At 33.8% G+C, this 23,767-nt stretch overlaps 2 protein-coding genes across 2 annotated transcripts; one reads left to right on the forward strand and one right to left on the reverse strand.

Moving 5' to 3' along the window:
• Positions 1 to 805: 805 nt before the first annotated feature.
• LOC128165475 (poly(U)-specific endoribonuclease-A-like) lies at positions 806 to 9,653 on the reverse strand. Its single transcript, XM_052830073.1, has 6 exons — positions 9,512 to 9,653; positions 8,185 to 8,285; positions 4,670 to 4,771; positions 3,566 to 3,800; positions 3,110 to 3,254; positions 806 to 2,743 (listed from the first exon to the last, which is right to left on the reverse strand). The coding sequence occupies exons 1-6, from the start codon at positions 9,529 to 9,531 to the stop codon at positions 2,489 to 2,491; spliced, it is 858 nt and encodes a 285-aa protein (XP_052686033.1). The 5' UTR covers positions 9,532 to 9,653; the 3' UTR covers positions 806 to 2,488.
• Positions 9,654 to 9,701: 48 nt separating this feature from the next.
• Positions 9,702 to 23,324, forward strand: LOC128165474 (ethanolaminephosphotransferase 1-like). Its single transcript, XM_052830072.1, has 9 exons — positions 9,702 to 9,813; positions 10,841 to 10,909; positions 15,108 to 15,300; positions 15,599 to 15,861; positions 16,382 to 16,493; positions 16,801 to 16,849; positions 17,011 to 17,191; positions 19,008 to 19,190; positions 21,257 to 23,324. Exons 1-9 carry the CDS (start codon positions 9,763 to 9,765, stop codon positions 21,314 to 21,316), a joined length of 1,161 nt encoding a protein of 386 aa, XP_052686032.1. The 5' UTR covers positions 9,702 to 9,762; the 3' UTR covers positions 21,317 to 23,324.
• Positions 23,325 to 23,767: the final 443 nt, after the last annotated feature.

Raw genomic sequence — 23,767 nt, forward strand, 5'->3', positions numbered from 1 at the left:
ATTAAACAAGATATCTGTGAGCCAATGCTCACTAGTGATACCTCCGCTCTGATGTAAATATGCGAAATAAACAAAGTCGTCATTTAACAGGAATTTGATGTCTGATTGGTACAAAAATAGATCACACCTTATGGCATGCCATATCAAAGATTGTGTTAAAATTTCAAGCATCTGCGATTAATAGTTGCTTAGAAATCTTGGACGAAAATTTTTGTTACGGACAGACAGACAGACACACAAGAGTAAAACAGTATACCCTCCTTTGGAGCGGGGGTATAAGAAATAGTGTCAGTGGTGACCCATAGTGTGTTTTTACATGATTGGGGATCATACATGGTCATTCGACTCGCCTCACTCTAAAGCTCTATGGGATTACTTATTAAAATACACTGTTTTGTTTGGATCAAAATTTCCAAACAGTAAGGTCATTTGTAGCATGGTCTTCCAAAGAAGGATGATAAAGATAATACATGAACATTTTTCTGTTAGCATTTTCATTTTTGATGAGTGATCATTTTACTTTACATGTATATGACTTTATTACTGTACAATCAGGTTTTTAAAATTATTTTTAGATCAATGTTACAATTTAAAACAAAACTGATGTTCTTCAAAAATTCTGTGCAGTATCAGTAGCTATCTCATCCTTTTGAACTTGACCAGTAGATGAGTTGTGGTTTCAGAATTTAATTACGGTATAGGTTCAGGAAATGGCAGGTTGCACTAGTTTGCAAAATCTCAAGGATCCTTGATGCATTAAGATAATTCCAAAACATTAAGTTGAAAACAAATAACAAGATGTATGTACCAGTACACAAATTTGATATAAATTTATTGCATATTAATGTAAAGGGTTTGTCTTTATAATTATAACAAAACTTTGTGTATATAATCTACACAACCAAAGATTAATGACCCATCAAATAGTGTAAACAAAAGAAAAAAATACATAAATTATATTGAATAGAAATTGAAGATACTGTAGAAACACATATATTCGTTGGGTGAACAGGAATTGTTGGTACAATCATAATACACAATGCGTTCTATCTCAATCTTGGTAACCTGAATCACTCTCCTGTACCATGCAAACTTGGAAGAAGAAAAAATGCCCTGAAAATGAATATTGACTAGAAGAAAACTTTTTTGTGACAAAGAAAAACAACTGGCCCCAAGTGATCAAATTTCAATCACTGTGACTTATTATTTGACACTGTATATAACCCTCTTATCTGATGATCTGGAAAACTTTAAATTGATCTATCTTTACAAAGCGACACTCAGTATTAAATAAGATATAAATTAAACACATGATGTGATGGTAACAGTAATATCTACGATTTCAGTGTTAATACCTCCACCTGACCCTATCTCACACTACAAATATGACAGCATGATATCTGTAAGTATATATAAGTACAAGTAATGCCCATCTCCTCTATCTAAAACATCAAATACAGAGTCTACACAGCATCAATTGTAATTTCACTAAATTGATACTGGAAAAATTTCTGACAACAAATTTAACCTTTTAGCTAGTTCATTGAATATTAAAGCCTTTTTTTTCATCTTAAACAGATTTAAATATATATAAAAAATGAATGGAAATAAAGCAGCCTAATAAAAAATTTGTATCTGCAGTCTTATGCTTTCTTTGTCAACAAAATAATATTTCTTAATTCTGGGTTTTAGAAAAAAAAATTGAAGTAATTCAAAATAATCATAAGTACCAGTATGTGTGTTTAAAAACAAAAGATATCTTGGAATATAAGTATTAAAAACATATTAATGTACATGAATACAAAGAATTACATAGATCCATTCACTGATTTTTTAATCTTTGGCTACATCTCCCAGCTATTTTATAATTGAGCAAGGTATTATATATGTGTATCATGTACTACTATCCCATCAGTCTTACCCTATATAAAGTAAAGAAAAGATCCCATATAATCTTTTACAGGACTTATCTATCAGATCTCTGAATTATTATCAAAATAACATACATGTATTTAGTAAAATAACAAGACCTCAAAAACTATTGTCACAAATCAACAATTATTGTTGTATAAACAAAAATCAAATTCAACAGTATCAAATTAGAAAACATTTTTTATAAAATAAATATGAAATAAATCTGTTGAGCTCTGCAATAGGCACACAGCACATGGACAGTTTGAAAAATATTATTGCAAAAAAAAAAATGTCAGAGCACCTGCTGATATGATGGAAATTAAATAAGATTAAAAATATTGCTTTGTAACAACATTATAATCACTTTTGAAAAATCACAAAATATTCAAATTATTTAATATTTTGATATGCATAGTGTACATACATATTCATGAGTATTCTAGAAGATTTTAATTAAAAAAAATTATCACCAACACTGTCGTGGTAACCTGATAGTATTAAAGGTAAATAAGGCAAGGTACGGTATGTTGACGGACTGTAGACATATGAGACTGTCAGGAATACAGTTCCTCTACTACATCCTGGCGGCTGCGATGTAGGCGGTCCCGATACAGTCGCGTCCAAGAGGTAAACAGCTGATCTCCACTTCATATTCCCCGAGCTGAACGTCCATGTTACGTCCGTGCTTACCGGACAGGAAACAGACGGTGTAGGCAGCGATCTCGAACTCGGGACTGGTTCCCAGGAAGCAGGAGCTCATGGGCTTACCTTTCTCTCCCCGCCAGTTAAATTGTAGGGCGATTAGTCGGAAGTGTTCGTCATCCTTCACCTGAAAGATAAAACATACCACTGTAGAACATCTAAATTATAGGTACACTGTGAATTTATGTTTGTTCATTATTCTACTTCAATTTTTAGAGACAACCCTGCATATATAATTATAGTATTCTTAGTTTCAGTATGTTTTCAAGAGCTCGAAGCATTTTCAATTCATTGTGAATATTGTTAAAAGCTAATTAATTGACCCTTGTGTTATAAATTAAAGTGTTATAAAATTAAATTAAAATTAAATTAAATTAAAGTGTTATGAATAAAGAAATTGTGGATAAAATAAAACAGTACCGGTATAAACATTTAGAGTCTTTTAATTATGAATATGGTGTGTCTTCATGGTGTAAAGACTGTACACACTCACCGTTTCTCGTCTGAAGTAACCATGGTAGTCAATGTTTCCAGCCTTCTCCTGGAGGTAGAACTGAATCCAGTTGTGGAGCCCGATGAAATGGTCCTCTCGGCCCTCACCAACAAACACATGCTCAAAGCTACTCGAGTCAAAGTCCCTGCAATAATCAGATACATGTCATCACAAACACACTCCCAAATCAAAGCAGCATTCTTGTGATACCAGAACATCTAATTGCAAATCAACGAAAATTTGTTCTACCAACTCAATTTCAGTGAAAATAGACTATGTAGAGAGACTGCAAACACTTAATCATACACCCATAAAGATTTTAAAGTAAAGAGTTACATGCTATAATGAAGTATAAAATGTCCCAAAAAGAGGTACTGCACATAATTGAATAAATAACCACCTGTTTAGGGATATAGAAAGGATAAATTCCAATATCAAACAAGCAACAGCTCTCACCTGTCGCCCTTGGTCCTACGGACCAGACTGAACCAGGTTTTGTAGAGCAGTCGTTTGAATTCTATCTCGTCCTTTGGAGCCTTATTTTTCTCCACTAGATAACGATGGGCTTCTTGCATAACATCAGTCTCCATGATGGCGTCAATGAAATCTCGGTTCTCCTTCCTTTCTTCATTGGTGACCACTTCCTGTTCCCCACACTCCAACTCATAGTTGTCCAGTAAAGCTTTAAATGCTACGTAAAAATACAGTCAGAACATTACAATAAAGCTTTAAGGTGTTTCAAGCCAACATCAAAAATAAAAACCATTACAGAAAAACGTTAAAGGCTACATAAATTCAGTACATTACACACTCCAGCACAATTTTGTTCATTAAAGCTTAAATGGCTGCAGAAATTCAAATAAATTAAAACCATTACACACACTATACATTGTTAAATACTTGAAGTATACGTAAACCAACTTTATTCGCAACAGCTTTTTTCGTGATTAATTACAGATAAGCTGGTTGCGATGACTAATTTAAGATGTAAACTATCTGGAAAATAGTACAATAGGCACATTTGGGGACTGGTTCTCATCACGAAATATTTGCGACAAAGAGGCTTTTACAAACCTTGTGAAAATTTCTCTGGCTGGAATAAAATCGAATTTACAGTACACTTTTTCCATAAAATTATCAAACTCGTTCAAGGCCTCTTTAGCACTAATTAGATATATCAAGTTACAATATACAAAATTTGTAGTCTTCAGTTTGTTTTTTCTCTCTGAAAGGTTTTGTGCTTTGCATAGAGTAATGAGAAAAAAGGATATATTTGTAACAAATATTTGTAGCTCTGCTCAGAGGCAATAAAGATATAAATTTACCTGATGATCAGCAAATAGATACATGTATGAGGTATACTGTATGTAAGGCACCAATAATAGGTTCATCACTGATTAATTAAATGTTGATTAATTAAAGTTGATGCAAATAAAATTATTTGTAGATATATAAATCAAATCACTGAGGATGACCACCAAGGGACATAACTCCAGAGGATTTGAGGGTAGATGGATTTTTAAAGTACGGTAAATCTTTATGTTGACACATTATGCTTACTTTTATAGGTCTTTCGTTCAAACACATTTTCTTCATCCACCCAGGCAAAAAGTGTGTACTTGGCTCTGTCTCTCTGTAGTTCCCTTCCACTTGTCACATATCCTGGAAAAAAACAAACATGTACAGGTCAGTGTTGGAACGGCATGGGCAACCTTTGGTAGTGGATAGATATGTTGGGAAATTAAATGATGATAGGGAAACCATTCCTTAGGTTTAAGAATCAAAGTTAATATTTTCTTCACTACACTCTGACTGTAATTTCATTAAGAAGATGAAAAACAGTCGTCAAATTAGGAATAATTGCAATGATTACAGTTTAGAAGAGAAGAAAAATAAACACCTCATCAATCATGAATGTTCAATATGAATCTAATAAATCTAATTTAAGACTTTGATGTTCTGAATATATATATGTCTGCGTGATCCAATCAGATTGCATTAATTTACACATGTATTAGCCTAGCTCTGACTGTTTAGGTTCAACATCATCTATCTTCCATTGACTTAGACAACTGAAAAGAAAGGATTATAGCGTATAACAGAGTGAAAATTAATGTTGGCATGGACTAAGTGAGTCAAACCCTGGTTTTTAGCTCACCTGAACCGAAGGTTCAAGTGAGCTTTTCTGATCACCCGTTGTCCGTCGTCCGTCCGTCCGTCCGTCTGTCTGTCTGTCCGTCCGTCTGTAAACTTTTCACATTTTCAACTTCTTCTCAAAAACCACTGAGCCAAATTTAACCAAATTTGGTACAAAGCATCCTCATGGAAAGGGGGTTATAAATTGTAAAAATAAAGGGCACAGCCCTTTTCAAAAGGGAGATAATTGCGAAACAGTAAGTATAGGGTGCATGTCTTTAAAAATCTTCTTCTCAAGAACCACTGCACCAGAAATGCCAATATTTACACAAAAGCTTGTATATATAGTGAAGATTCTAAATTGTAAAAATCGTGACCCTCGGACCAAAACTGGGGCCCCAGGCGGGGTTCAAAGTTTAACATAGAAATACATAGGAAAATGTTTTAAAAATCTTCTTCTCAAGAACCACTGCACCAGAAATGCCAATATTTACACAAAAGCTTGTATATATAGTGAAGATTTTAAATTGTAAAAATCGTGACCCTCGGACCAAAACTGGGGCCCCAGGCGGGGTTCAAAGTTTAACATAGAAATACATAGGAAAATGTTTTAAAAATCTTCTTCTCAAGAACCACTGCACCAGAAATGCCAATATTTACTCAAAAACTTGTATATATAGTGAAGATTCTAAATTGTAAAAATCGTGACCCTCGGACCAAAACTAGGGCCCCAGGTGGGGTTCAAAGTTTAACATAGAAATACATAGGAAAATGTTTAAAAAATCTTCTTCTCAAGAACCATTGCACCAGAAATGCCAATATTTACACAAAAGCTTGTATACATAGTGAAGATTCTAAATTGTAAAAATCGTGACCCTCGGACCAAAACTGGGGCCCCAGGCGGGGTTCAAATTTAACATAGATATACCTTAGGAAAATGTTTAAAAAATCTTCTTCTCAAGAACCACTGCACCAGAAATGCCAATATTTACACAAAAGCTTGTATATATAGTGAAGATTCTAAATTGTAACAATCGTGACCCTCGGACCAAAACTGGGGCCCCAGGCGGGGTTCAAAGTTTAACATAGATATACCTTAGGAAAATGTTTAAAAAATCTTCTTCTCAAGAACCACTGCACCAGAAATGCCAATATTTACACAAAAGCTTGTATGTATAATGAAGATTCTAAATTGTAGAAATCGTGACCCTCAAATCAAAACTGCAGCCCCAGGTGGGGTTCAAAGTTTAACATAGAACTACATATGAAAAATGTTTAAAAATTTTCTTCTCAAAAACCACTTCACAAAAAATGCCAATACATACACAAACGGTTGTATATATAGTGAAGATTGTAAAAATAGTGACCCCTGAACAAAAAGTGGGGCCCCAGTAGGGGTTTAGATTTTAACATATATAGGAAAATGTTTTAAAATCTTCTTCTCAAGAACTATAGTGCAACTGTTTGGGATATTACTATGCATACATGTACATCCTTAAATAATGTAGATTCAAAAAATTGTAACTCCCGGACAATTGATGGGCACCAAGAGGGGTTCAAAATTTAAACATTTTAAAAATCATAAAGGAAAAGTTTAAAAATTTTCTTCTCAAGAACTACAATGTTTTAGTTTGTGGAATTTCTATGCCTTCGCTCATATAGATTCCTAATTGGTAAAATCGTGACCCCCGGACCAATACTGGGGCCCCAAGATGGGGTCAAAGTTTATTATAGAAATATAAAGGTAACGTTAAAATATCTTCTTCTTGAGAACTACAATGCCTCAATTTGTGAGATTACTATCATGCATACAACCTTGGATAATGAAGGTTCGACAGTTTTTAAATAGTGACCCCTGGACTAATACTAGGGACCCAAGATGGGTTTAAAGTTAAATGTAGAAGTACCGGTATATATGGAAAATGTTTAAAAATCTTCTTTTCGAGAACTACAATGCATCAATTTGTCAGATAACTACGTAAGCACCCTCAAATAGTGTAGATTCGAAATTATAAAAGCTGTGACCTAAATCTAATACTGGGGCCCCAAGAGGTGTTCAAAGTTTAGCATAGAAATATAGAGGGAAAATGTTTTTCTAGGGAACTATAATGCTTCAGCTTGTGAGATAACTATGCAAGCATCCTTAAATAATGTATATTCCAAATAATTAAAACTTTAGCCCTGGACAAATACTGTGGCCCCAAGAGGGGTTCAAAGTTTAACATAGAAAGATATATTGAAAATGTTTTTAAAAATTTTTCTCGAGAACTATAATGCTACAGTTTGTGAGATTATTATGCAAGGATCCTCAAATTGTGTAAACACTAATGTAGTGGAACCAAGAGTTATCTTTCTTGATGTTCTGTACAGTCTGAGAGTTATTTCTCTTGAAGTGGAACTCTGCTACGTTCAGTTTTTCAGGTTGTGTACGTGCGGTCCTACCGCAGTGCTACACATTTTCATTCCTATGTTACTGTTTATGTTGTTCAAGCCAACCATAAACCTCGGACCATAACTGGGTCCCCAGAAAGGGGTTCAATGTTTAAAATAGAAAAAGCATATGCTACGAAATGTAATGTTACAAGGAACTGCTGTTCAGGTGAGCGATGTGGCCCATGGGCCTCTTGTTAATATGCACTTCTGTTAAACTCTTTAAGGTGATATTCATGTGGATCTACAGTCCAATCTTATGTGGTAGATTGGGATTTCGTTTATATTTATTATTAGTAGTATATCCATCCCAATGTGACTTAATTCTATTAGTTTGGTAACGCACACTTTACTTGATAGCCAATAACATTAATGAGAGTTGTCTATTGTTCTATTCCCTATATATAAAGTCATGCAAGTCCTCATTTGAGGAGGGAGACAGCATGTTTTGCTAGCTAGTTTTCTCCAGATAGAGGACCACTGCTTATACAAATCAGGGTCTTTCTTACCCTGTAGATCTATATCAAAGTCCTGCCCAGCATAGCATTTGTTGGTATCAAGTTCCCACAATTTGCCCAAAATTTCAGTCAGTTCAGGGTCTGGGTGAAATCTGGAATGCACAATTTATATGACATTAATTTAATCATGAATCTATAATACTGAAGTTCTCTTAAACAGGAGATATTGCATCACAAATACCACAAAAACTCCCCCCCAAAAAAGTCTAACCACAATGACAGCAATTTGACGTTTACTTTACAAAACATTGTTTTAAACAAGTTAAATAATATACTGCACATCAGATTAGGCAGCATCATCAGAAACCCACCGCCAGTCTTTGCCAAGTTTACTGACAGTCTGAGTGAGTCAGTTAGTAATTATAAGCTTATTTGAGACTGGCTGTGGGTTTCCCCCAGTGATTAGTCGGCTACCACACCCATTTCTTAAAGTGTCCATGCAACATCAAGGACAACCAATTTCCTAAGAAATAATGCAATACACAGTGTGCGTTTTCATTGCTTATTAAATGATTTTGATACTTTACTTATGCCAGGAAAAGTTTTGTATTTCTGGCAAGTAAAATCCGAATCATTCTTGGCAAGAAAATATCAAAATCACTTAAAGGCCAAAAAAACTTATTAAAACATTTCGAACTAGCCCTAACTGTAGTGTAATTTATATCAAGAGGAACTCTGTTATTGTTTTTTATTTAAGGAATGAATTCAATAGTTATTTGTTTTGTACGATATAAAATGGTTTGGGGCAGTTTACGCTTTATAAACCGTGAAGTGGTTTATAAAAAAGCGTAAACTGTTTTAAACCATTTTATATCGAATAAAACTTATAAATATTGAATTCATTGCTTATAATTTAATTTTTCTACTCTTCATTGTAGATAAAAACGGTCATTTGACCTATAAAATGACGTAAAAGTGTACAAAATTCAAACGTAACGTCAGGCGTATTGATACGTTTTTGACGTTAGTCTTACTATGACGTAGGCAACATTCTTAATACGATTTAAAATAATTTTTTAGCCATTCAGAAAGCGCGTTACAATCAGAATTAAATTATTCTCTTTTGAGAAAAGAATGTAGGCTATGCCTGTCCTGTGTCCACTTGAACTTCTCAAAAGAGAATAATTGTTATTGAGCGAAGAACTGGCCGGGTTATTTTACAATCTACAGGTTAATAATTTACCACAGGCTTCTGAATTTCTATCAATAAGCCTTCACATTTAACGGCTTACTGATAGAAATTCAGAGCCACGATCGCCAGTGGCCACACCCACAGTTGCGAAGGCTGACTTTATAATGTTAACCTTACAATACCTACCCTCTTCGACTATCGGCCATTATAATACGTGGACTCAGCTTTTTTGACACAGTTTACACTTTGTACAGAGATAAATATGACAGGTCGATATGCCCCCGGGCAGTGCACAAACAAATAGATAGATTCCGAACAAGCAATGCAGACGACTCTTGACATTTATGATACAAACGTTTTGATTGGACGACTGAAACGAAAATACCAATGAAAAATGTTCTTCTTTCATTTTTAGAAAAGGACGTTCACACAGCAGCATGACAACATACCTTTCTCCAGAGGTTTTGGCCGGATTTGACAAATATAAGGTAATTTAATCATTAATTTGTTTACTCTTTGAATTGTTTTACTTCAGTTTACGAGTTAGAAATCACTAAGTATTACAGAGGTATTGCGAAACATGCATAAACCGGTCTTGTGGTTAGATCACTGACAGTAGTCACAATACCTGAATACAGAGTCCAAACGTGTCCAGTGCGGAGTATATTCAATATATATATTGTTTTTTATTTCAAATTTTTGGTTTTTGTTGGATAAAATCATGGATGTTTAGCCACATTTCAGAACCTCTTTAATTTATTGCCCAACTATTGGTGATCTTCAATTCACAATTATTTATGATAAAATTTTGCCTGAATGTAGGCCTACCAATTTTTTATTGTTGAATTTTAGCTCACCTGAGCTAAGTGATCTATTTAGCTGTGGTAACATAAGATGTATATTATCCTAATTTCTCTCAAAATTCCATTAAAATGGTCATATTTTTTAAAGAAGCACATTCTGAGCCAAGGTGAAGGGCTCTTTGTTTCTTGTAAAGAATACCACTACATCCTCCTCTGTTTATGTGTGACTTGATGTGTAAATCTTTATGACATTATTTTATGTGATTTGATGTGTAAATCATGATGAAATTATTTTAAGCATATATCAAACAAATTTTACAACTCAGTCATCAAATACTTTTAAGTAAATAAAAAGAATGTAAATATGCAGTGTAAATTTTTGAATTCTTACGGTAATTTAATCCCATTTGCATTCAATGTTTTATATCCACAAAATAGAAATAAATGTGTTGCTTAGCAAATGTTGCGATGCTTATAGTTAGTCAAGCTAGTTGTGATAATCGTGTGTTTTTGCATTAAATTAATTCTCTCCCATGATTTCCTTTAATGATAGTGCATACAGGTTTTCACACTTTTCATTGTCTCCAATGTTTTTGTCTCATTATAAGCATACTTGTAGTGGTTACAAACCAGCTATTTTGTGTCTCCAATGTTTCCATCTCATGATAAACGTACATGAAGTGGTCTACATACCATATTTTTTTAATTTCAGTACAGTGCGGTGGATACCAGCCCGGTCAGCAAGTACATCACTCACCCCTTCTGGAACTGGGTGGTAGAGGTAGGCAAAGATAATCCAGTCTTTGTCTACTTATTTTTCTAAAAATGTTCTACAGTACTCGTATTTTGTTCAATTTAAGGGTTATTTTTGATACTGAGTTAGAGATATACATGCACTCTAAAAATATTTATTAAAGGTTGAAAGCATTAAATTCTTGGAAAATAAAATGTTTAATTAACTTGACTGATCGAACTTGTATGAGGGAAACTGTGTACAAAGAGAGTTATAAAAATATAAAGAATATAATATACAAGTTCATATTTTATGATATACAATCATACTTAAATTTGCCCAAGCCCCTATTGACTTTTGATGCTAAATGCATGAAAATAAATTAATTAACCTGTAATTTGTAATGCCTTTTTTTAGCTCACCGAGACGAAGTCAGGGGGAGCTTATGCTATACCCTCGGCCTCGGCGTCGGCGTCCCGACCTGGTTAAAGTTTTTGTTGCAGGTCCTGTATCTAAGCTATTACTTGTCCTATCTTCACCAAACTTGCATGGATGATGCATCTTGACCTACTTATGGACTTGAAAGACTTGGATGCTGAATCTGAGTCCTAAATTTCAGATGCTGGAGGAGGTTAAGGTTGTTGGACCAGGTTAAAGTTTTTGTTGCAGGTGCCCTTTGATAGCAATATCTAAGTTACTGCAGGTCCGTACTTCACCATACTTGCATGGATGGTGTGTCTTATGATACTGATGCACCCGACAGGCTTGAGTGCTGAATCTGAGCTATAGGTTTCGGATGCTGGAGGAGGTTAAGGTTTTTGGACCAGGTTAAAGTTTTTGTTGCAGGTGCCCTTTGATAGCAATATCTAAGTTACTGCTGGTCCATACTTCACCAAACTTGCATTGATGGTGTGTCTTATGATACTGATGCACCAGGCAGGCTTGTGTGCTGAATCTGAGCGATAGGCTACAGATGCTGAAGGAGGTTAAGGTTTTTGGAGCTGGTTAAAGTTTTTGTTGCAGGTGCCCTCTGACGATTATATCTTAGTTACTACTTGTTCTAACTTCACCAGACTTCCATGGATGGTGCGTCTTATGATACTGATGCACCAGACAGGCTTGAATGCTGAATCTGAGCCATAGGTTTCGGATGCTGGAGGAGGTTAAGGTTTTTAGAGCTGGTTAAAGTTTTTGAAACAGGTGCCCTCTGATGATTATATCTTAGTTATTACTTGTCCTAACTTCACCAGACTTCCATGGATGATGCGTCTTATGATACTGATGCACCTGACAGGCTTGAATGCTGAGTCTGAGCCATAGGTTTCAGATGCTGGATATGGTTTTTTGGAACAGGTCACATGTTTAATAGATAATAGTACTTTTTCAAACTTGCATAGTTGATTAAACTGTAATATGAATGAATCACAGAGGAAGCTTCAGATGAAGAGCTTGATCTCCATTATCAAGGATGCTAAAAAATATATCTTAGTTTTTACAGGTCCTAACTTCACCAAACTTGAATGGATGGTGTGTCTTATGATACAGATGCACCTGACAGGCATGGATGTTGAATCTGAGCCAAAGGTTGCAGATGCTGGAGCAGGTTAAGGTTTTAATTGCTAGTGCCCTCTGATGATGATATCTTAGTTATTACTGGTCTGAACTTCACCAAACTTGCATGGAGATGCGTTTTATGTATACTGATGCACCTGACAGGCTTGAATGCTGAATCTAAGCCAGATGTTTCGGATGCTGGATGAGGGTTAGTTTTTTTGGAGCAGGTCACATGTTTTATAAATAGATGATAGCTTGCATAGTTGATTTAACTATATTATAAATGAAACGCAGAGGTTGCTTCAGATGCAGAGCCTGATCTCAATTATCAAGGATGCTAGAGAAATCTCCTACCCCACTCAAACTTGCCCGATAGATAGATGTGTTTTTTGATAAATGATATAATATGATTCCTATGATATAGTATTGTATGGTATGAAACAATATTGTTTAATATGAAACAATATAATATCATATGTAATATTATAAAAAGTTATATGATACGATATGATATTGTATCAATTTTTTTTATATTTTATGTTATGATATTGTATCATGATATCTTTATATATAGTATTGTATATTATGATACAATATTGTATAATATTATATTGTATAATTAATTAATTATTTTATCACATGATACTATTACATAAGATATTGCAAAATATAATACTGTATCCTATGATACAATATTGTGTATTCTATAATATTGTATCATACGATATTGTATAATATGATATTAGTTTCTGTAATATAGAATTATATCACATGAAATTGTATAATATTGTAATATTATATAATATCGTATCATACGATATTGTATTATATGATATTGGTTTATAATATGACATCACATGAAATTGTATTGTATGTTATTGTAAAATAAATTATTGTATCATATGATACAATATGTATGATATATTATTGTATTATATAATATTTTACTTTATCACATAATATTGTATCATTTGATATGATACAATGTTGTATCAAATTATATTGTATCATATGATACAATATCATATTATTTATCAAAAATGATACAGTATCATACAATATCATACTATCATACTATATTATACAATATAATATCATATGTTTCAATGTTATGATGTATTATGTCATATTGTATAATATGATATTGGTTTATAATATGACATCACATGAAATTGTATTGTATGTTATTGTAAAATATATTATTGTATCATATGATACAATATGTATAATATATTATTGTATTATATAATATTTTACTTTATCACATAATATTGTATCATTTGATATGATACAATGTTGTATCATATGATACAATATCATATTATTTATCAAAAATGATACAGTATCATACAATATCATACTATATTATACAATATAATATCATATGTTTCAATGTTATGATGTATTATGTCATATGATATTGTTATATAATACTAAATTGTTTTATATATTATAATATTGTAATATGTGATCAAATACAATAATGTATAACACAATACTATTACTTATTAGGTTAGTTACTGACTCACTACGGAAATATATTGGGTTGATCAATCTCATAGATGGTGAGGCGAAGCCGAGCCTTCTATGAGATTGATCAACCCAATATATTTCCGTAGTGAGTCAGTAACATACCTAATAAGTGTTTTGTTTTCTCGAGGATTATCAAGCGACATATTTATTCACAAATAGCGATGATCTACGCAAAGCCATGTACAAGATGCCTTACATCTCGTCCAATTAAACTCATTTAAACTCTTCAAAATTTTCATCTCACCTTTCAAATACTCTTTAAAAATCTTTGCTTTGCCCATGTTTACTTACAATGTTTTGTTGCTATTCAATTTCAAATGTTTTCTCCCTTTCCTCTGCAGAGATTTGAGCAAATTTCGTCGCTGCCATTTTGTTCTGCTCCAGACAAAACAATGTGACGTCAATATTCTAAGGGCAACTACTCTAATTTTAAAGAATTTCAAAAGGCAACAACTCCAAATACTTTAAGAACTTACAGCATGCAGTTTATGTATAAAATACTATGAAATGTCGAAATGAGTAAGCGAAGCGTCGACCAATTGCGGCCATATTGCCTATTATTATTTCTCACAGAACAAATATAGAGATATATGAGGCAATCATGTGCTATGTTTAAACCAATGAAAATGTGACATTTCAGTCCAAGGGAAAACAAAATGTCATATCATATGTTACAATATCATATCTCATCATTGTTTATTATGGTATGTTATTGTATTATATGATATATTTTGTAAATATGATAGGATGCAATATTTGATTTTATATTATTGTATTGATTAACATATGAACATATGATTATCATACAATTTTTTAACAGATGATATATGATATTGTGTCAAAACAGAATCCATGAATATCCAAGATCATAAAGCATGATTTTCATTTAATATGATAAAGGAGGTCTCATAAAGGTGATGCCTCATAAGGGTGATGTCTCGTCTCGGTGAGCTTTGTAATCTGTGATTACCTATGTTTTCTCAATGATGTGTGTTTTCTATTTCTTCAACAACGCTTTTGGGTTCAAAAACCTTCTCTTGGTAGAAAAAATTAATCCTGTTTGAATGCAGATCAATGGAATATTTTAACATTCATCTTTTTATTGAGAAATATTTGTGATATGTTAGAATTATTTTAATCCTTTTAACTTACATTGCAGTTTGTACCCAAATGGGTGGCACCAAATCTATTAACCCTGACAGGTTTTTGTCAACTCCTGGTGAACTTTGCTCTGTTGACCTACTATGACCCTCACTTCTTTGCGGCCAGTAGAGACCACCCTGAGGCCCTTCCCATCCCTAACTGGGTGTGGCTGGTCTGCGCCTTCAACAACTTCATGTCCCATACTCTAGGTATGAGCCCGTTGGTATAGAGACAGACACACCTGTGGCAGGTGATCTGATGGATAATGGACGTTTGTTTGATATTCTGTGTGGGGGTTCCAATCTACATAAAAAATCTACTCCAGTAAACATGTGCTATTAAATTTTTTGATGTATGATTTATATACAGTAACTATTGATATTTTATAATTAAACAATCTTCCAAATGACATTTTCTTGGATTTAGATTTTCTGCAATCTAATTTCTCCATTTTTAATTCTCCATGGTTAATTTAATGCATGTTTGAGTGTGTTTGTGTGATTGTAGATGGTATAGATGGGAAGCAGGCACGGCGGACAGGCTCCAGCTCGCCCCTGGGGGAACTGTTTGACCACGGACTGGACAGTTGGGCCACACTGTTCCTGCCAGTGGCCCTGTACTCCATATTTGGGCGCGGGGAGTATGGGGTGGGGGTGTTCAGGGTCTACTTCATCGTGACCGGGGTCATGCTGTGCTTCATTCTGTCTCACTGGGAAAAGTACAACACCAAGATTCTTTTCCTACCCTGGGGGTACGACCTCAGCCAGCTGGTGAGGCAATACAAGAGATAAAGTCTGATAATCTGTACAGAGGTTAACATCAGGTTCTTTATCATGGGTACAAAACATGTTGTCAAATCAGATTTATACAAAATTTAGCATCAAGTTTTTTATCAGGTACAAAACATGTTGTCAATTCATGACAGATAAAAAGTTTGCATCGTACTGTTTATCAGGTACAAAACTCTATTAAATGCCAGATGACATATCCAGTGGTGCTGAAGTAAAAACACTGATATTTTCTTAAGTGCATTCTTGAATAACATTTGACTTTGCTTTTTTATTGATTTCATTAATATAATCTTTTATTGAATTTATGTCTCGGACACCTTTCTCATGTTAAGAGTTGGCAGGAGAATAAAAAACATATAAATTTGTATATACATATTAAAATCTGTATAGAACTTATTCAATACATTTTACTACAATTTGTTATCCTTTTGAATGCATGTCATTCTGTGTGTTTTGAACTTTCAAATCTCGTGATTTTTAAATGTAAATTTCTGTACAGGCAATGACCGGTGTGTACCTTCTGACCTTTGTGGGAGGTCATGACCTCTGGAAATTTAAATTCCCAGTGATTGACATGTACTGCTCAGAGGTCATAGAAATTGTCATGTATGGTGAGTGATCCTGCTGATATCAGTAAACTTGCTCAGAGTACCAGTAATAGAGACACCTTGCAGTGTAAAATTTTTTTACTAAGAGTAAACTAAGCAGATAGAGTTCATCAACAGGTGATATGGTGTACTAAGAGGGACAATGTGTCAAGGCCATTGCGTTAAAATATTTCAGTGAATTTTTTTTTTGACAGATAAAAAATGCATAAAGGGAATGTATGAAAATTGTTTTGTAATACATGTACTTTACTTAATGTAGTCATTGTGTGGTTTCTGAATGTAAAGCTTTCTATTTTTTTTGTGTTTACAGTGGGATTTTTTATTCTTACTTTCCCTGCTACATTTTGGAACATATACAAGTAGGTACTTCACAGAACGTACTTAAATCCAATACAATAAACAGTTACACCTTTTACTGAAGCATCATCAAGATTCCGTGTTTTGTCTGTCACTTTTTGGTTTTCTTCTGGCTAATTACCCACAAGGCAGGGTAATGACTCACTGTTTGATTGTGCTGCAGGTCGTACCGGGACGGAACAGGAAAACTGTATGGGCCGTGGGAGATGCTGCGCCCCCTGGTGTCCACGTTCCTGCTGTTCTCCCTGATGGTGGTGTGGGCGCGGGTGTCGACCTGTCAGGTGATGGAGCTACAGCCCCGCCTCTTTTACTGGACCACCGGCACCGCATTCTCGTACATTGCTGTATGTATCCACCGAACACATTCTATCATTGTGCACAAACCATAGTTTGCTTGTCATCAAAATTTCAATAAGTATCAATGACATATAATTTCTTAAATTATTCTTTGAAAAATTTCATTTAAAGGAAGTGAACATGAAAAAATTATCAAGGGCTAAAATTTGTCTGTTTGATGTGTATAATGATATCTGAAAACCGTTTAGACAGAGCTTTCCTGAGTAAAAAGATATACCACTTAGAATAACTAATTCTTGCAATCCATGAGCGCTGCCATATTGTTAAAATCATTACCTCCCTGCTGGGTTATCTCTAAGCATCTAAGAGAGGGCAGCACTGATGCTGCCGTCAGTGAGACACATTGCATTTATACACACGTTTAGTAACAGAGATAAAATGCCATCATCAAAATGTGAATGGAAACTTGAAAGGATTATGTAAAGAGTTGTCATTTTAAACAGTGTTTATGGAGGAAGATTTTGGATCTCAGAATGATGCATTCCCACCAGCAGTTAATGTGACATGTAACTAGAATGGAATGTCCGTGGATCAGTGTTATCGTGACCTATTTTTTCTTGCACTCTGGAATTTCTTGTTTATGAGTTTGAGCATTATGTGTGCTAGATAAATGAGCACACAAGGTGCATGCACAGCATCCTGACTTTTAAAAAGTGTCTTAGTCCTGCTATTCTTCTGACAGTATAAACAAAACCGGCGTTCATGTCATCAAGATCTTATGTATAAAAAAAACAAATCAGAAAAATTTCCAGGGCATTTAAATAAAAAGTAACGGTAGGAAACCCCACAAAGAAAATGGAATTACAATTTCATATCATTTTGAATTGAAATCTAAAACTAGCATTTTATTTTTGTAAACACTGACTGCCCCATGCATCTCCGTACAAACATCTGGAATGTGATGGTCTTATCTTTCACAAATTAGTTTATCTATATTCATTTTTGTACAAATCATAAATAGTTATCCGAGGTTCATTTATAGAAATGTACTAAATCCTTGTCTTCTCATGACAATACACAAAATTTTTCTTCACATCAAGGCATATTTTTCTTCTTAACTTTTATCAACTCTGTACATAAACACTGGCCTAGTTCCAACATTGACCCAGTCACCAGCAGCAATGTGGCTTATCTACGTCAGAGAACAGATGCATGCTGGGGAATAATGGATTACCTCCATAAACCTTTCACTGAGAGTGTTAAATTGATAAAATCTCTTGATAGAAATAAACAAAAAGGTAACAGACCTCATTTTTAAGTTTCAAAAGGCTTTTAAAATTTATTAAGCAACAATTATTTTTTTCATGTTCACTTCCTTTAATGAAGAATATAGGCAAAGAGCCAGGAGAATAGCCATTAACATACTTGAACATACAAGTAGGAAAATTATCTTAGTTTTAATACCTTTAATAATAACAATTAAAGTTGTATGTGGGAGAGTTTGCGATTTCACAGAAATCATTTCCAGCTTTTATATCTTTTTTATTAGTAAGGTATATTATATGGCACATTTAGTATGATCAAGAGACTTCTTTGAAATAAAGAATTTATGCTACAACAAGATTGGAGATTTTGGAAAATTCACAAAAATGGATTTAAGTAGTAAAGCCTTTTGGCTTTATTGGATTTGATGTACCATACTGTAATGATCAACCTGATATAAGTCAAAGAATGATTCCATTTTACTTATCTTTACATCATCTTTGAATAAATTGATGTAAAATTTAAGTTATTTCTATTTTAATATTATTTTTATCATGCAATTTCTGCTTGTTGACATTGCTATGCATGCCTGTATTGCAGTGTCGCCTGATTATCAGCCAGATGAGCGATACTCGCTGTGAACTCATAAACTGGCTCATACTACCCCTAGCTGCCATTGTAGCAGCTTCATCACTCCTGTCACTAGGGCAACTAGAGGTGTACCTTCTGTGGGCCTACTGCTTTCTAGTCACTGCTGCGCATATACACTTTGGTGTCCATGTGGTAAGTCTGCTTATGTTGATGTATACACTTTGGTGCCCATGTGGTAAGTCTGCTTATGTTGGGCCAAAAAAAATTAATCATTAGTTTCTCGGGCCAAAATTTTGAAATTTTGATGAGGAAGGCAGGTTTTTTTTTTTTTTTTATATTTTTCTTCACACAAAATTTACAATGACTGTGACCCATATTATATGATTTATTTGTGTACTCATCAGCAGATATTCATCAAGCTCATACATTGGCAAAGTTTAAACATTTGTTTTAATTTGTTCTTTTTAGTTTAAACTGTTCAGTTTCCTTTTATAAGGTTGAGTTTTTGCAGATGAATAAACAAGACAAATGGTTTATGCCCCTGTTTCATTTTGCGGCCCATCTTTCCCCTCCACAGTAAAAACAGAGGTCTAAACTGAAATAGGGGACTTCTTATGGCATTTTACTAGTTGATTTGCCATATAAAAATTCATCAAATAAAGCATTCATTTGGGGGTGTTTTCTTATCAATCTTCTGTGCCTTGAGGACAGAAATCAAGGAAAAGTAAATAATTAAGTCATCATAAAATTCTCAAACAATACAAGTGTCCTTTATTCCTGTTTCTATGCAATATCACAGAGGCTTCAATTTCTGAAGATAACAAAGAAATTTCAGTGGTTGTGTTAACAGGGACCAACCCAGAGCACACTTAGTTTAGGGAGACTTCACTTTTGAAATTCTCCCTCACAAAAAAATAGGGAGAAATCAGGTAGACTTCCATTCTTTGACAATGGCATAATGCTAATGATAATACATGTACATTTATACACAGATTCAACCTTAATTTGAATTTGATTAGAAGCAAGTCAATTAAAACAACTCCTGAAAAATATAAAATCTTATCCAATTTTTAAAATTTAATTTATTATGTGTATTCATACATTTTGTAGCTGAAATGTTTCGTAATTGTGTTGGCTAAGTGACAAATAAAATTAGTCTATGTGTTTAAGTGTATTTTGGAGGTATTAGTCCAACCCTTTGACCCAATTACAACTGTCATATAGTTGGTTGTAGAGAATTTTGTAGTTAAAGATAACTGTAGAAAAACGGTTTCATGATTATTTTAGCACTAACTTGGCAGAGTTATTAATTAATTACAAGTTACCAACTAATTGTATATAATATCAGCACCTAAAGTTATAAACATCGGTTGTAATTTTCAGTGCACAGTATTGCATAAACCGTATTTATAACCTATGAAGATAAGACAGTCGCTAGTTATCAATCACAACAGGGGTTAACTTAGGCTATGAAAATGTCTTTTGAATTAGATGATTATCATTTTATTGCATTTGGAGTTAACTTTCACGATCGTGAACTCAGAATACAGGGCAACTTCAACCTCTCTTTCTGAGGAAATTCTGGCGAAGTTACCGACCACAAAGCGAGTAATCATATCTACATAATGTTGTATTTAGCCCAGGTAGCCCCCTAGGTTGGTCACTGGGTAGATGTTTCAGATAAAATTACGTTTTTCACTGACAGAGACAAGCATTTGTTCTGAGCGTTTGTTTACATAGATTCTATAATAGAGAAAACCGATAATGATAAGATATAAAAAAAATCCGGAAAAATGACGATAAAAAAGTTTGATGCGGCGATGATTTTACTGATGCGGCGGTGCCTGAGAAACAAATCATTAATTTGTTTTGGCCTTGATGTACACACTTTGGTGCCCATGTGGTAAGTCTGCTTATGTTGATGTACACACTTTGGTGTCCATGTGGTAAGTCTGCTCATGTTAATGTAAACACTTTGGTGTCCATGACTCAATGTGGTAAGTCATCTCATGTTGGTTTTGTACACCCACAGTTCATCTTTATGTTAGTAACTTGAAGTAGTCCTGATATGCATTCATTAAGTGTATACTTGTGGTTGAATTTCAATGTAGTGTTAGCCAATATACCAGGGATAAGATTCAGATTGACTCCCTGGGAAGAAAATAACTTGTAAAATTCAGTGTAACTCTTGTTTTCAGCATCTTTGTGTGATTCGTTTTTTAGCTGCCTGTTATCTTATCTCCTTGCTTTTGTTTCAGGTTCAAGAAATGTGTGATCACTTCAAGATATCGGCACTCACAATAAAACCAAAACAGTAGAGACGTCTATCACTTTGTTCACAGGCAGCTCAGGGTTACAGCATTATAGTAATGTATCTAGGGCCAGGGAGACTTGTGTGAGCTGAGGACATAGGGATCCTGTATGGAGACAAGGACCATATACATCACATCTGATCCAATTACTGTATTTTCATAAATCATTTCATTGTGCCATTTTATCTGCCTCTCATTCAGATGAAGGTTTCTATCTAATGTATACATGTCTGTTAATCCATGAGAGTCCAGGTACTACAATGTCGACAAGTAAAGTTCTGTGTGAACAGAAATGTGTAGGAACTACTCATTGAGCTCACCCCCCCCCTTTTTCTTTTGAATTGCATTAATTGATACAAGGGGTAATTAGTACATGTATTTTTTTTGTTATATATTGAGCTTGAAACATGTGAACCTGTACGTGTTCATTTGTGAAAAAAAGAAGGAAACATGATTTTTGTTAAATATACTGTATTTATATTGACATACAAATTTCAAAGTCTAAAGACCTTTCACAGAAAATAATGTTGAATTACTTGGGTGTTGAAATAGTGTCAACCAACTTTTATTTGTGTGCGAGAAAACTTTTGTGATAATATTGTATCCCTGATTATTTCTCACTGCTGTAACTAATTGTTGGCATGTTTTAATTTGGATTTTTAACTGTGATGATAATTCACTGATACTCAATGTTTATTACATGTAAGTCTAAGTACTCATTGTTCTTCATTTCCTCACAAATAATTAAACATGATTTAGTTAATTCAGCCATTACTTATATATTGCAAATATGCTATTCATACAATTTCATTAACGTATATTAAACCCCATTTAGAACTGAAATCCAGTATCTGACACTGTAAGAGCAAAATGACAATCCACTGGCATCCACACACAGGCTTGAAACTGTTTTAAATCCAGAACTTGTATGTCTTTGTATATCATGTTTGATTAACTTGTTGGAGAAGGTTATTGAGTGATCTTTTCGTACAAATGGCGGAAACTTAACTGGGATCTTAAATCTTCCTTGGTTAATGTTAAAACAATTCAATTATGATAACATTAATTATTTATTGTTTTCTGGCTAATTATTCTTGTCGAATGAATGGAAAATAGGAAACATTAACTCTAATTGTTTCCTTTTGATTTTACTGCAAGTACATCAAATGGCAAGATACATTGTACTGAAATTGCATAAGACATGATTGCATCAGAAGATATCATGTATTAATTGTTGACACAGTTTATGTAATCATGTGATATCCTCAAAGGAACATTCCAATCTATGTCACGGTCCTCCAGGGATGGTGATTGGGGGACCATAAAATTGAGGCTACTGTATCATGTATTAAGTGACTGGATGCTTACAGAGTTGAGTGGCCAAACCTTGAAGGAGTTGAGCAGTGTATGCTGTATGTTGTTTGTTATCACAAAGTCATATTTAGTATTTATTTCATGTACATTTACATTCGGTGTAAGATGATGCTACATGTCTTTATTTCTGCTTCAATAGATATTGTATTTGTAGGAGGTTACAGGAATGATTGAATCATCATATTAAAATTGTGTTTTCACATTAATTTTTGTCATAAAATGATTAATTTCCCTTTCCTATGAATATTTTATTCTTCTTTAAACTAAAATCCTCAGCCTCCCTTACTGTGGAGGTTAATTCTTTATCAATATATGACGACACAATTTAGGTACTTAAGGAAATCTTTGAAACCGATGGTTTAACTTTTTTTAAATAAAGCGGGTGATTAGTACTTATTTAACTGGGATGTTCCAATTCACAGGCATATTTTATGTGCTTTATGTCAAAATGTCAGCATGAAGTAAATGCATGTACTACAATTAAGTTTTTACTGAATGTGTATGCTGTGTGTTTAAAATGATTACTGAGAATGCTATTTATTGTCTATCTTTAACTCTTATTATTTAGTTTGTATGAATTTGATTAGAGTGCTTGATTACATGTTTTAATGTATTTATAAATAAAGCAATATTATTTTAAGAGATTTCTTTAATTTATTTCTAATTTTCTGCAAACACATGAAATGGTTGGTTCCATGATAAAAACAAGTTTGATATATTTTTACACCAAGGGTGATACACACAACTGTCTGTTCTCAATCAGGAAGAAGAACTGGTTGAAATTCTAATTACCATATTTTGCCATTTATAATGCGCAGTGGTGTTTAATACACACCCCCACTTTGGGCCTGAAATAGGGAATAAACATAGTTCAGCTGTATTATATGCACCAAACTTTTGACCAAGCTGTTGGCTTTTGAAATCATGGTAATGCAGGGAAATTCAACGTGAAAATTTCTCTGTTTTGAAAACTTTGTGTTTTGATTATTTCTATACCAAGATAATAAGACTTAAGCATACATCAGACAACTTCTACTGGAGATGCAAACCAGCGTTTCAAGTGCTTTGACTACAGACAAAACA

This window comes from Crassostrea angulata, chromosome 10 (genome assembly GCF_025612915.1).
Source record: "Crassostrea angulata isolate pt1a10 chromosome 10, ASM2561291v2, whole genome shotgun sequence".
In the NCBI taxonomy this organism is placed as follows: Eukaryota; Metazoa; Mollusca; class Bivalvia; order Ostreida; family Ostreidae; genus Magallana; species Magallana angulata.

Coding starts and splice junctions, on each gene's coding strand:
- LOC128165475 (XM_052830073.1), bottom strand. CDS start 9,531: ATGGCCGATAGTCGAAGAGG. Junction 8,286..9,511: donor ATGGCCGATAGTCGAAGAGG/GTAGGTATTGTA, acceptor TGTGCATTCCAG/ATTTCACCCAGACCCTGAAC. Junction 3,255..3,565: donor CGTAGGACCAAGGGCGACAG/GTGAGAGCTGTT, acceptor TGATTATTGCAG/GGACTTTGACTCGAGTAGCT.
- LOC128165474 (XM_052830072.1), top strand. CDS start 9,763: ATGACAACATACCTTTCTCCAGAGGTTTTGGCCGGATTTGACAAATAT. Junction 15,862..16,381: donor GGTACGACCTCAGCCAGCTG/GTGAGGCAATAC, acceptor ATTTCTGTACAG/GCAATGACCGGTGTGTACCT. Junction 16,494..16,800: donor CATAGAAATTGTCATGTATG/GTGAGTGATCCT, acceptor TTGTGTTTACAG/TGGGATTTTTTATTCTTACT.